The sequence below is a fragment of the Paralichthys olivaceus genome, chromosome 23 (genome assembly GCF_024713975.1).
Source record: "Paralichthys olivaceus isolate ysfri-2021 chromosome 23, ASM2471397v2, whole genome shotgun sequence".
Classification (NCBI taxonomy): domain Eukaryota; kingdom Metazoa; phylum Chordata; class Actinopteri; order Pleuronectiformes; family Paralichthyidae; genus Paralichthys; species Paralichthys olivaceus.
Window position 1 is genome coordinate 1,017,721 of NC_091115.1, and position 15,072 is coordinate 1,032,792.

The 15,072-nt window shown below is 42.6% G+C and overlaps 1 protein-coding gene and 1 long non-coding RNA gene across 5 annotated transcripts; one reads left to right on the plus strand and one right to left on the minus strand.

Moving 5' to 3' along the window:
- Nucleotides 1-657: 657 nt before the first annotated feature.
- Nucleotides 658-13,350, minus strand: dyrk2 (dual-specificity tyrosine-(Y)-phosphorylation regulated kinase 2). 4 transcript variants are annotated; one of them, XM_069519546.1, is made up of 7 exons: nucleotides 13,167-13,350; nucleotides 8,854-8,957; nucleotides 7,527-7,869; nucleotides 7,097-7,260; nucleotides 6,548-6,937; nucleotides 6,359-6,449; nucleotides 658-6,153 (listed from the first exon to the last, which is right to left on the minus strand). In XM_069519546.1, exons 1-7 carry the CDS (start codon nucleotides 13,336-13,338, stop codon nucleotides 5,501-5,503), a joined length of 1,917 nt encoding a protein of 638 aa, XP_069375647.1. In that variant the 5' UTR covers nucleotides 13,339-13,350; the 3' UTR covers nucleotides 658-5,500. The 4 variants fall into 4 exon arrangements, with proteins under 4 accessions (XP_069375647.1, XP_069375649.1, XP_069375651.1 ...); XM_069519548.1 differs by having other exon boundaries at nucleotides 13,045-13,264; XM_069519550.1 differs by having other exon boundaries at nucleotides 13,078-13,226.
- LOC138406746 (uncharacterized) lies at nucleotides 922-14,152 on the plus strand. The gene is made up of 3 exons (XR_011240107.1): nucleotides 922-1,052; nucleotides 6,827-6,901; nucleotides 13,917-14,152. It is a non-coding gene; the product is annotated as an uncharacterized lncRNA (long non-coding RNA).
- Nucleotides 14,153-15,072: the final 920 nt, after the last annotated feature.

The following is a 15,072-nucleotide window of genomic DNA, read 5'->3' on the forward strand; positions in this document are numbered from 1 at the left end:
ATGCTAGCTTCTATAGTTAGTAACCGTCTACTTCCTGGTAATCTCCCTGCTTCCTAAATAAGAACACAGCTGCTCATCGTTTGTTCATTGAACCAATTATCAATGATGGAGAGAGGAACAAAGAGAGTGTGAAAAAAAAGTGCATGACAAAGTGTGTGTGTATAATCTGTTGTGTACTAATGTAAACACAGCTATTTAGTGTGTGTGTGTGTGTGTGTGTGTGTGTGTGTGTGCTGGTCGTCATGACAACGCGTCTTAGGGTTTCCTTCCTCCTTCATTGGCACCCCAAGTTGTCATGGTAACAGCAGCCTCCTCGGAGTTGAGTTGTTTCTTTCTTCTGATATTTATTTGCATCATCTAAAATTAAAATATACCTGTTCTGTACTTCAGGCCACTAAATCTTATAATGAATAGAAATCTATCCGTTAGCTTAACATTTAAAATGTTTGTATGCGATCATTATATTTCTTTTTTTTCTTACTTAAACTTAGTTAAAATGCCTGTTTTATAATTAGCTTAAATATAGTTTTTTTTGCTTCAACTAAGCTAGTCAACTAGCCACCAAGCTAACACATTATAGTTTTGATAGCTAAACAGCAGACGCACTCCTGATGAACCAACTTACTGAGGCACTCGCTGAAAGGACAACACATTAAATCAACAATAAAACTGTTTTATTAATAATAATAAGATTTTTTCACCACAATAAAATTTAACAAAGGCTCACTAGAAAAGTGTCGACGTCTGTGTTCTGTACAGTAGATACAGTACATTGTAAAACTGGCCGCGGTGGCACAGCAGCATTCAACCCCACACATGTGTTATTCAAACTTTTTTCAACATTATTTACAGATAAAATCCACAATAACACGCAGCCGTCAAACATCACAGAAACTCAGTGTAGCTTCACGCTAACAGTGGCTAACCTCTGGCTGTAGAGATCTCCCAATAGAAGCTAAATGGCTAACGAGCTTTCACACATGCTACCAGGAGGTCAGCGGTAATGACCGCGGTCATTTCATCAGCTCTTTGTAAAAAACGTGGCGTCCACGGTGAGTTCCTCCTGCTTCTCCTCTGATTCCCTCCGACATTTCTGTTGGACTTTCCATCTACTCGTCTGTCAGTCTGTCTGCAGCTAGCTTTAGCTAGCTTTGTAAAGGAATGCACTTTGGTAGATTCAACCAAATGCCCTGGGTGTTAGTCACAACAATGACAACACTAATCATGATAATATTAATAATGATAACTGAGTAATCTGAGGTACCAACATGGAAAAAGAACGCTTTAAAACCACATTAATGCTAACGCTAACAGTTTGCATGAGCACAACTGTGAGGAGCTCAACCTGACTGTAGCTAGCAGGTAAACACGTGCTATGTGCTACTAGCAGCCAGTTAGCTGTAGGCTAGTGTTAGCTTCACTGTAGAGAAAATAAACGTCAGTGCAGCAGCTAGCGGCTGGACGCTAGCAGTCGATCGGCTAGTGTTAGCTTAGCCCTGTCGTCAGCAGGCGTCGCCCGTCTCAACCGAGGCGACAGTTGGCTGATATGTGTCTGTACATTGTGCAGCCATGTTGCACAACTCACCCCAACACACACACACACACACACACACACGCGCACACACACAGGAAGATGTCTGTCAGTTTAAAGCTACAGTCTGTGGTCAGTGCGTTGGCCTGTGAACTGGCTCCGCCCACAGAAACTTCAGCCCATCTCCTCTGAAAGAAAGGTGAATTTCTACTTTGGAAAAATACAAATACACACATGTGAGTATAAAATATTCAGAATCGATTAAAAAATGTATTACTTGATAAAATCCAACTTGTGACTTTGTGTCCGATGATTTGAGAGAATTCAGTCAAAATTCTTCACTCTGTTCTGAGATTATAAAATTCAGGAATTTTGAGATTAGCAGACTCAAGATGCTAAATTAAAAAGCTTTAAAAAAAACAGTTAGAAAAACCAGACACGTGCTGTGAGGAATTGTTCCTCAAAGTTTTTTGACTTTTTCGTGGACAAAACTTAGAATCAAATAGAGAACGTTGAGCGATGCAGGAGTAATTACTTCATGTTGATGTTAACGAGGATTCTCCATCAGAGGATTTGAATCAACCTTCTGCATCTGATTGGTGGAAATTTCTGTGGTAACTTGAGCCGTGAGGGTAAAATCGTAAGTTGCACCAGTACTAGTGATTGTTGACATCACCACTATAAATGTGTGTGTGTGTGTTGGGCGGGCGCAGCATGGCGATGAGATGCTGAAGGCACAAAGTTACGACTCTCAGCGCTCCTTCTCACTAAAAAACATAAAAAACTTAAAAAACATACTCAACAAACCAATCAATCAAATCTTTAGAAAACAAACATCACAGAGGGCCGGCCCACGCGTCCTCCTCCGTCCAGAGGGGGCAGAGTTTCCCCTGAGGTGGGCGGAGCTGGTAGTCTGTGTTTTACGTGAGAACCTCCTTATGTGCGTCACATCATTGTCGTCGTCCTCTTCTTCTCGTGTGCTCGGTAAAACACATTTGTCAGGCTGACGTCATCACATGACCAGCCCTGGGATCTTCTTCCTCCTCCTCCTCTTCATCTTCGTCCTGGCGTGATCCACTTCTCAGAGTGTGTTAAGATTTTTATATCGATAAATGTGTGTTTGTGTGAGGGAACAAGCTTTTCAGAGGACCTGTCCTAACATCGACATCGCACACACACACACACACACACACACTGCTACATACATCTGACACACACACACATTCAAGTATACGGTATGAACTGCACATCATAGTAAATATGTAGATTAGAGTAATAAATATCAATAAAAGTGGAGTAAATAAATAAGAAGCACCCCCCCCGCCCAATCACACTGATTGATCCTTTAACTAATACTGACCTCTGATCAATCGATCAGTTTGATCAGAGTCGACACATTACTGGAACTGGTCATTTTTCTGTTTTGGATCAGGTCGTTCATGATTCATGTTCTGTAACTTCACTTTATACAAGAATCCTTCTGTTGAATAAACGTTTATTGTTTGAGAGAATCTGGGTCCAGTCACGTGATTGGTTGTTTGTAGCAGTGAAAGTTGCTAAAGTTGAGAGTTTACAGAGAATTATCTGTGTTCAGTGTAAACACGTCTTATAATCATGGTTATTATGAAAATTTGAGCCAGTCTCACTCTGGAATCAAGTATTTTGACTGCGTAGACTACATCCATACTAATACGTCCAAAACAAAAATGACCTCAATCCACACGAGTGTTTTAGCTCCACTTACTCTCAGAATACTCTGACTAACACATAAGCACATGACCATTCACGCACACTGGTCATGTGGTGTAAACAGGAAGTAGATTGTCTTCTCTGCAGTTGGTCGTTTAGTTACAGAAAATACATCGAAACGAAGGAAAGCCACGGAGAAAAGTAAGAGGAGGGATGACGAGGTGGAACTGTTACTGACAAGCGTGTTAGCGACGCTTTGAATTCACCGCTGGTAGTCGAGTCATGTGACTGATCCAATCAGGAAGAGAACATTTTTAAACATAGTCCAGACTGAAACGCAACCCTGGGGTTTTCAAAATATAACAAGGCCAGCAGTGTTTATAAAAGTCTCTGATTTGGAGGCTTGAAACTCCGGAGTAGTGTGGACGGCAGGTGTAACCATAGCAACAGTGATACGTTTTAAAACTAAAACATAGCAGTGTGGACGTAGCCTTAATGACAGACAACAGGACTACTTGCTTCTGATCAGCTCAGAAAAACTTTAGTGGTGTAACTGGACCCTTTTAAATTGTTAGGGTCTCGCTGCTGCCAAGCTCCAGTTACAAAAACATGCTTCTTAAAACATATTTATGATTCGGGACGTCACGCAGGATCTCGTTTTAATCTGGGGTTTAAAGCTGTGAAATCCTGAGAGCTGCTTTGTTTTCCAAACAGCCAGAGGGAAGAAACGTTCGATCCTCTCCGCTCTCTCGGGCCGTCCCTCAAAACGTAACAGTCCGAACACATCCTGCTCTGTGCTGTGACATTAAGGGAGAGAATTTGGTCTCATGTGATCCCTGTGTGGCTGAAGGTCTTTGATTAACGTTGGTTATCTGTAACTAACAGACTTTTATATCCAGATGAGCTGACAGCTTTTTTTATCTGGTCTTTCAATATTGGCGGATCAAATATAAACAATATGGAGTGAAGGCTTCACGACTATAAACAAGACTTTGGTTTCTAACACATATCGGAGCCCTTTGTTGAAACTTGTCTATAAAACCACCTTCAGTCCACTTTCTTCTTTCTCCTCCTTTAACAACCATTTTGTGTCATTAATAATCACACACCTTCTCCTTTCCTTTTTCTCGCTCGTCACCTCTTCGCTCTCTCTGCTAACCTTCACCAAACTTAAAAATACTTAAAAATCATATAAATCTGAGGCGTTAAAAATGTTAAGTCATTCTATCTGTGCTTCGTAAGGCTGGGCAGTGGAGAGCTAACAGGCTATGGCTAAAGGAGGCTAAGGCTAGCCATCTGACTGCCAAAAAAGGCTAATAGTGAGCCAGCTAAAGCTAGGCTAACTGCTAGCCAGTTAGGTCTAAACAGGTAGCAATATAACAGCTAGACACAAACAAGTAGCTGTCTACCAACTGACCAGTGCCAGTTAGCAGTTAGCTAGCTGAGAGGCACGAAGCTAGCAACACTGTAAAACAGCTAGCTAGGAAAGTTAGCCAGCTAACAGGTAGATGATGGTTCCAACTGGGTCATTACGATATTTTTTTTTACTTCGATGAATTTCGAGTCATTTACGTGAATATTGACATTAGCCCACTCGTGTTCCCCAAACTCTAATGTAACATTATTTCTAGAGATATGAAACAAAGACTAGCCAGCTAATCACTGCTGTGGCTTTAGTATTATAAGGATATATCTGCATTATTTAGTCAGTTAACTACATAGATATTTTCTATGAGTCCCTGTTATTGTTGAACAGATATAACCTTGTAAGACTAAAATCAATAAGAGTTGTTTTTGGTGTCTACTCCGTGAATCAAGTGTTAGCTCAGCTAAATAGATTATGTACTAAAAACAAAAAGCCTTGTTCCCTCCATCAGCACCATGTTTGAGTGTTTGTGTGTTCGCAGCTACAGAGCGATGTTGTGTGTTTTGATTGTCGTAGCAGCCTCACAATCATTTCAAACACGTCTTGCTGCTCACAACATAAAACAACAAATTGTCAAGACTGACAATGCACCCCAGTTCATCAATCAAGTTTCCTTCAGCTTAGTTTACGTCCCAGCCAAGCAATTCTGCACATTTTAACAACCCAGTGCACAGCCTCCATGACTGCATTTGTTCTGCATGCACCCCAACAACGCTGTGAAAGCCAGTTTCAAAAAAACCAAACGCTCTTCAAAACTGGACAAACCAGTTTTATTCAGGTCCAGCTGGTTACTCGCAGCTAATTGGGGAGCACAGCTTTCACTTGCCATGACAGCGAGTGGGGTGCATTCACTCTCAGCTGACCAGTTTGGGTAGGACCGTCCTAGGCTGGATGTTTCCATTGGCATCGGTGATTGCGGCCAAGTTAGTCCTGGTTTTGGAGGAGGAGGATGTTGTGGTTGAGGAGATGGTGGTGAGCTTGGAGATGGAGCTGATGCCGCTGTCGGAGGTGGTGGAGGCCCGTTTAGATGACGAGGTCTTCTCCCCTGTGGTGGTGGTTCCTGCTGGTGGCTTGGGAAGTCGCCTCCTCAGCCACGGGTGGCGCAGAGCACGGCTGGGCGTCATCCTGAGTGCTGGGTCCCACTCCAGACACTGTTTAAGGAAGTCCAAGAACAGTGCGTCATCGCAGCCTTTTAGTGCTGCACTCCAGTCTTTGCTGCCCGGTGGCCCGCGTACCTTCCCCCGCCGTGATCGTCCACCGTTCAGCACAGTGCTGCTGTCGGGTAGCGTGGTTACGGTGCAGTACCGCGGGTACCCTTTGGACGAGACAAAGTTCTTTGCTCGTTTGGAGCCGTCAAGGAGCTTCTGGCTGGGCATGCCTAGGAGTTCGATACTGCAAGCCAGCTGGTCGGCTTCATCTTCACCCGGTAACAGCGGGTACCCAGTCAGCAGCTCAGCCAGAATGCAGCCCAGGGACCACATGTCGATAGGCATCCCATACCTGGAGCCTGAAGGAGAGGGCAGATGTCAACCATCAAAATCCAGACTCAAGATGCTAAATTACCTGATGATTCATACTTTCCATTCCTACATTTTCTAAACAATGCCATCAGCTTTCACAATGACAGAAAATTGTGAAGTGAATAAGTTACTCTTTAGCTAACTCATTAGCTTAGCCTTGCTTTAATTTCCTTTGAGTTCCTCTCTTCTTACCGAGGATGACCTCTGGAGCTCGGTAAAACCGGGACTGGATGTACGTGTAAACTCTTTGATGCTCATAACAGCTGGAACCAAAATCGATGACCTAGAGACAAGGAGTAAGATAAAGAGCATTTTTTATTGATTAAATTTCATGCCTTCAATAGCTAACCCAGCAAACACAGAAGTGGTTTTCTTTCGCACCTTGATGCCGCTGCGTCCCTGTTGTTTGAGTAAAATGTTCTCAGGTTTGAGGTCGCAGTGGATGATGCGGTTGTTGTGCAGTGATTCCAGACACTGCAGGATGGAGTGGGCAAACTTCCTGACCAGCGGGAGGCTGAAGCCCTGGAACTTGTTCTTCTTGATGAGCTCGTACAGGTTCATGCTGAGCAGCTCAAAGGTCATGCAAATATGGTTTCGGAAGGTGAAGTGTTCTAGCATGTGGATGACGTTCATGCTTAAGTCCTTGTCCTGCTTCCTCAGGTGCTCCAGGATGCGGATCTCCTCCGCCGCCTGCCGGTGGAAGCGTTTCTCGTTGCGGACCATCTTCAGAGCCACGTGAGTCTGCGACTTGTGATCGAACGCCTTCACCACCTTCAGGGGGAGCAGAAACACAACGCTCTCATTAACTTCAATCTATTAGACCTTCCCTATTGCAGAGTAGAAAGGCTTGATTGTTTCTTCAACATATAGCCGACACATCCCACCAGCAGACGACTAATCACTAGTGTCAGACTGTAGTTGTAATCATACCTGTCCAAAGCTGCCCTTGCCGATGACCTTAAGGACTTCGTAGCGGTAGGCGATGTGGTCATGTGGGATGTGGATGTAGGATCCCTGATCATCGTCGTAGCCGCTGTTGTTGGCTCCGCCCATGACCCCTGACCTCTTCTTAGAATTCGGACCAACAAAATACACTGGAGAGAAAGTAATAATAATAATTATTATCAATTATTTACTACTCTTATTAGTGCCAATCAGGAACAATCTTTGGTTTGTGTGTATTTGTATTTTAGTAATGATAATTCCAAAGCTGCAAAGAAATTAAGTAAATCCTGAATGTTTCTCTTAATCGGATAAGAATTCAATTAATATTAATTGAATAATTGACATCTGAGCTCTTATTCGTTTGCTATTATCAGCATTAACCAATCAAGATAAGCATCTTACGAAGGCTGCTCACCCTCAGAGTACCCGAAGACCTCGTGGTGTTCAAACGAGGACATTTTGGACATGAACTGCTTCATGGCCTGCTCCGGGGACAGGGGGTTGGACTTTGGTTTGCTGTCTGTTGACTTGTTGGAGGTGGCACTGCCCTGGCGGCAGTGGTGGCCGGGCTCTGAAGACGAAGTCTGCCGGTCAGGCAGCGGCAGGCCCGGTCGGGTGGAGCTGAGTGGAGCCAGGCCATTGGGCTGGGAGGTCAGGACTGGACGCTTGTTGGTGTTTTCCTCGTACAGCTGGGTGATGTGGACCTGTGACTGTGACGATAGCTGGACAGTGTCCGCCATGACGGCTTTAGAGCCTCCCTGAGGGGAAACACGGAGAAGCATCAGAACTTCTGATTTCATTACATCTGATCTTGATCTAAAAGTTTTCTGATCTTCCTTCCAACTTTTTGTCAACGTTGCTGCAGCAGCAACAGGTTCAGTAAAACATGAACTAAAAATATTGTCAACCTCAGTTGTTGGGATGTTCTTGAACGCAACATAGGAGACTTTGAGAAACTGTCTCTGTTCTTAATAACCAATCATCATTTGTTCCTTTGAATTGACTCAATTAGTTTAATAATAATCTATTTTTTTATAAATAGACTGGTCTCTCTCTCTCTCCCTTTATGTGTCTCTCGCTCAGTGAGTCACTCCTTGTCGCCGTGGTGACCAGAACACCTGGGTCCTTTCAGATAACACACACACACACTTGCACACAGTTACACATTATTGTGGTGTGGTAAACAGCAGGTTTTTGAACTGAACCTCATCACCACCTGTAATGAAAAAGTACAACAACATGGAAAAGCAACAATCACACAGACAGCCGACGTGCATGTGTGTTTGTATGTTGTCAGTAGTTACAGTGACATAGGAGAACAACGTGTTTGGTTCTGTTGACTCCACCCATTCCTGACAACACACACACACACACGCACACACACACACACACACACACACACTGTATGTTTAAGTTTCCTGTGAACTAATAATATGTCATAAAGGCCTCTGCTGTAACAGGCTAATGATGCTATTGCTAATCCTTTCTAATTCTAATAGTAATGATATCATTGATAAATGTCAGTCAGTCCCTTTATACCATTAGTCCAGTGTGTGTGTGTGTGTGTGTGTGTGTGTGTGTGTGTGTGTGTGTGTGTGTGTCCATGTCCCCTTCAAACCAGCCTATAAACCAATCAGCTGTTTAAAGCGTCCCAGAGCAGAGGGCTATTATTAGCCTTAGGCTACAGCTGACTGCTCCACATGCTAACAGCATGCTAACACAATAAGTGCAGCTGTGTGTACCGTCAGGAGGTGGTGGTTGTTGTTTCGAAGCGGTGGCAGGGCGACGGGCGACGTTGTCTGAGAGCCGCTGTGACCAGGAGAGTAGACCGGCTCACCCACTTTGCCTGAGAAGAGACAAAGAGAAAAAAGATGAGAAATTTTAGACATAAACTAAAAGTCTGAACATTTTCCTGAAATGTTCTGAAGGTTCTTCATGTCAGAATCAATTGTAGTTGTAATGAGTCTGACCCGGACAATGTCCAAACTACAGAAAATATCCAGACTCAATTTTATGCATATTTTCTGGAGTTAATGTCTGAAACAGCTTTATTGGTACAGACTGACACACTGAGGCAAACACAAATGGCTCAGACTGAAACTTTAAATATCAGACACTAACACACATTTAGACTTAACTCTGAGACGGTAAAGTCTTTTCCTGTAAACACACGAGACTAAAGAGGAGCGAACAAACAACTACATTTGTTAAACAAACATCCGCCCGTTAACTCAACAGCAGAACATATTCAAATTACTCTTGAGCCTAAAAGTAATTATGACAAACTGTCAAAAAACCAACATTAACTGTATGAGCCTTCAAACAAAGGCCACCACGTCCCTCTCACTGTTACATGAGATCATGAACGTCCAGCTGAGACATGTTGTCATTTTTATTCAATTAGCAAAACTTAAAAAAACTCATCTCAACATAAGAACATTACTTTATGAATTCATCTTCGTAGGGCACATATTTTCACAGTTAATAAATCTGCTGTTTTGATTGGTTAATGGTTATGAGTCTATATTAGTCTTTCGAGTTCTTTCTTGCTTCACATGAACACAGCCTCGGACCGGAGTGACCCAGGACCAGGTCCCTTCAGGAGTCTGGAGTCTGTTTGGGTCCCACAGGTTGATTCAGTCTAAGGAGGATGAAGGTTTTAATATAGCCTGATAATCCCACATACACTGCCTACCTCTCTCTAGGGGACGTGTGTGACATCTGACTCCAACGCCATCAATCATCAGCTAATCAATAAATTGAGAAAATCATCTGCTGTAGTAGATGATTTTAGTATTTAACCTCGCTGAGGACGTGCTGCGACCCTCACAGTCCACGGCCCGGCTCTGGGTGTCACAGCCGCAGAACGCAGCTCGAAGCAGACAGATGGTGTGTGCTGCTGCTTTCTGCCTTAATCTGAACACTTGGTATAATCCTGCTAATGAGGACGACTCAGATGCCAGCGTGCTGTAAAACGACGACACGGCAAAGGACATGCAAACGACAGGACCTGGAACATTCTCCGTCACGCGAACACGGTGCTACCAAGGACACATTCCTGCAACAAACTGCAGGCACAAAGTTAACAAACGTGATAGAACCTTAAAGAAACACTTGCTTATTAACCAACGGCTTTAATGTTAAAATGTCAAAAACATCAGGCTCTAATTCAAAATGTTTCCCTGTGGCCCCTCAGCAGCTCCACAGAGCCCCGCCCTCTAAACTATACTCTGATAATGTAACAGGGATTGACAGAACGCTGGAGAACATGTCGAGTATTCCTCACTGCGAGCCTGACAGATGCATGCTAACGGCGTTCTGAATGTGAAATTGACACCGCGCTGGAAATTCCAGAGTGCCGGCGAGCAGCCGCGACATGCTGCTCGGCAGGACGAGTGGGAAAAATGCAGCAATGTGAGCGTGTGTACTTCGCAGCAAGACGTTCAGAAAGTGACCTGGATAAGGAGGAAGTAAAAGACAGAGTGCCTCCTTTTATCACGTCAATCTGCTGCCGGTGTATTTCTGTCCCTCAAAGGCCTCTGTAGATCAATCAGTGGCACTTAATTGATCCCAAGCTGCACAGTAACATCTACTACTAATGATATTTTAAAGCGTGTAGCTTAAAATGTAAAGAAAACTAATTATGATGTTTTTACAAATCCAAACATTTGTTCTCAAGTTTTGTCTGTGGTGTTGATCATAATTTAGAGAAAGAAAGTAAATCTGCCGGAGCTGAAGAAGTCACATGATGGATTAGTAAAATAAAGATTTAATCTGCAAATATTTTGATCATTGTATATTTTCGTTATTTCCTGAGCAAACGTTAAATGACAGTGAACTGATTCTAAGGAGTTTGGACTGTTGTGAAAAACAATGTACAAAGTATCGATTGATTAATCTGGAAGAGGAAGATCAGCAGATTGATCAATAATGGAAGCGATTGTTAGATGTTTCACAGTGACGACTGAAACTAGGGCAACAAATGGAACCAAAGTGAAGACGCAGCCTGAAGCAGCTCAAACTGTTGCCACAGAGCCTGCAGGAAGAAAACACACGACAGATTCAACCCGCTGATGAACCGGTTATTAAACCACTGATGTGGCGAAACGTGAAAATAACATTTCTGTAATGTTAAATTACACAGTCAATAAAGTGTTAATACCAACTTGTGACCTATTGGTTGCATTTAAAACAAGTTTAAAACTCAAATGAAAAAAAACCTGAGGGTACATTTTTGTAAAACTTTGTAAAAATGTTGCTGAGTTGGAAAAAACTGGTGAATCAATGCGTAAAATGCAAAATTAGCTAATTTAATAATAACGTTTACCACAGATGTGATGACTCGATCACGATTGGACCAAAACAGTCACACGACAAACGCAGTTGTCAGACGATATATAAAAAATATACAACTTGTAATCACAATCTCGTTCTCATTCAACAGTCTCATCTTTCTGCTCTGCTAGCTTGCTAAACTGTTAACCTCTGCGACTTCTACTCACAGACCCTAATAATAATATTATCAACGGTAAATAAAGATGGACAACATGGCTGCTCCACAAAAGTGAAGCCAACGCGTTTCACAGTGTCTGAACAAACAGGAGCTTGACCTCAATAACACCGTGATGTTGTTCCTTTAAAACACAGACGTCAACACCAGCAAACTAAACTCTCTAAACTCTGTAATCACGCAGTTACTTACAGTTAGCGTCCATATATGCTGTTGCCTAGCAGCAGCGTTCTCATGACCTCACCACAGGAATGCCAACATACAATCTAATAGTGTCGCACTGTCACACAATCAAAGACTAACAAATAAAGATGGACGACAGACATCTGTGAATCAGAGGCGTCTGGATCGCCCCCTAGTGGCTGGCTGCAGTGTAAGTTATAAACCGGATACTTCAGACTACAGCAACATCAGTAATAACACCTCTGGTCGTCTCATCCATTTTCTCCGTTGCCGTTTCAGAAAACTCTTGCTACGAGATGAATCGTGACCATAAAACAAAACGATATTGGACAAAGATTTTAAGCGTGAAGGAAGTACACATCCAGTAAATGATTTCAAATGATCCTAAGCTGCATGACGTGTAAACATGTTATAACACACGTAACACAGGACGGACACTGAGCTGCATGACGTATAAACATGTTATAACACACGCAACACAGGACGGACACTGAGCTGCATGACGTGTAAACATGTTATAACACACGTAACACAGGACGGACACTGAGCTGCATGACGTGTAAACATGTTATAACACACGCAACACAGGACGGACACTGAGCTGCATGACGTATAAACATGTTATAACACACGTAACACAGGACGGACACTGAGCTGCATGGTGTATAAACATGTTATAACACACGTAACACAGGACGGACACTGAGCTGCATGACGTATTAACATGTTATAACACATGTAACAACATTAGCCTGCGTGTTATAATGAAAGTGTCTGGTTGTTGTTAATTTCACAGATGGAGGAACATGAAGCTTCAGTTGTGTCTGTGGAGCTGGAGGCCAAAACACCTCCACACACACACACACAGACAGACAGACAGACAGACACAGACAGACACACACAGACAGACAGACAGACAGACACAGACACTTGACATGACAAAGTGAGCCAGCTCACAGGGAGGAGACATGTTGGAATCCTCGCAGCAGTGAAGTGTTCATGGAGAGACATGAAGTGTCAGGACACACTGAGCTGTCTCAATCTGCTGCTTCGCTAAAAATAAACCTGGAGACGTCTGCAGCCGCTCGAGCTCTAGTTTTCCCCCTGACTCTCTGTGTCCCTGTCTGTGTCCACACCGCAGCTTGTCCTCTGTCTGTCTTCAGAAGACACAGCCCATGTCATGGACAGACACAGACTAGTTTCTGTGGCTGTCACTTCGTTAGCCGTCACGGCTCCTCACTGTTTTCATGCCGGTCACTGACGCTACATTCACCCGGAGATGATCCGAGAGCGATCGGCGGCGCCTCTCCGCCGCAGTGTCCGGGCTCAGGAGCCCTCCGGCCGGTTACAGTCTGTGCTCACCCGTCGGGAGGACCGAGGCTCCGGGCTTCTTGGTTAACATGGCGGCCACTCCTCTCCTCTGGACACAACCGAGCAGGACACCTTCTCTTCCTCCATCTGCAGCTCCTCCTCTTCCTCTTCCTCCTCTTCCTCTTCCTCTTCCTCCTAATCCTCCCTCACTCACGATATTCATAATTATAATAACCCCCCATCCTCTCACTAATTCACTTAATATTAATAATAATAGCAATGTTAATAATAATCCTACATTTCCTCTCACTCGATTTTATTATTTATACAAATACAATTAAAATAGATTTATTATTGATTCATGCACTTTTGCTATATGAAATGGTATTTTCTCAATTGTGATATAATAATATAATAATTATTATATTATTATTATTATTATTATTATATTATTATTATACATTTTTTATTTTAATTATATACAAATAATAATATAAATAACATTTCTTCTCACTTTGTTGTATTTGGAAAACCTCTCAAATAATATAAACAAATATAATAATGCTGTTATAACTACAACTATAATACTACAACTGAATATTTGAACACAGGACATTCGAAACAGTAAGACAGCTACAACAATAAAAACAATAATAATAATACTCCTCCTTTATTCTAAAATAATATTTAGGTAAATCTTTTCCTAAGATCTAATCAGTGAATCTTGAACTAAGTTTTATTTCTCTTTATCAAACTAATAACATTATTTAATCTCTGTATTTCGGTGGTATCGCTCCACAGGTAACCATAGAAACAACAGTGATGCTCCACAAACATCAGAGAAGTTTAGATCGTGGGGGGAGCTGTTCTGGAGCAGGTCGACGGTTCTGAGCTTCTTCAGGCCTCAGGACACTGACTCAACGTGTTGTCGAGGAGTCGAAGAGCCGAGCTGCCTGGAGACCAGCAACATGTTTACATCAGAGACACACAGACGCTACACAGAAGCTGCTCCGAGGCCGCCCTGCTCTGACACTGATGTTTGTACCGTGTGTTCTCAGGTTTCACAGCTTTTAGTTAAATTACACAGAGGAGCACACTTACGTAAGACTGACACAACCAGGACACGCCTGTGTCAGGTGAGCACACATTACAACATCTTTCAGGTAAGACGGTGATGTCATCGGTCAATAGGAGTTTCTGGATAAGGTTAAATGTCAGTTTGCACATCAGTCCGTCAGCGTCTGTTTGAGACCGACTGTAAATAAAGATGGAAGGTGTGTCTCTACTTCCTCTCACTACCCAGAAAGGAAGCCAAATTACTAACGCCACCATCTTGTGCTTATTTGGAGCCAGAGTCTGTGGAGTAGTTGAAGTCATGAATCATGACGTTTCATCGTGTTTAACTTGAATTAACTCATTAAAACCAAAAACCATGTGGATCATCTTTCTGCCTCTGTTTGTTCATAATGAAAAACCCAGAGTGTAAATAAAGATGAACGACAGACAGATCCTCAACAGTGAATCCAAAAACTCGTGATCGCCCTCTGGTGGCTGGCTGCAGTATTGCCTCCTCCATGTTAGCAGATGGGACATGGACCGAACTAAAAACAATCCGAGTAGATATTAGAAAGAAAATTGAAGTGACTTTAAATTAGTGTCTCTCAAAGATGGTTTCTGTCATTTTAGGTATTTCTTATCACACTGATGTTTGTTCAAGTGATTCTGATGAATTTGGTTATAATTAGTTATTTGATGTATAAAAATTATAATTATATATGATATGATATATATGATATAAAAATGAGCAACAATAAATAAAAAAGAAAGAAATACTTCCAGCTCTTAGGCTCAAGATCGCAACATGCATATCCAGTTTTGGCTGTAGATGCTATTTTACCTTCACTTTTGAACATCTGGGGGATGTAGAGACGTGCAGTCTAGATTCATTTATTATATT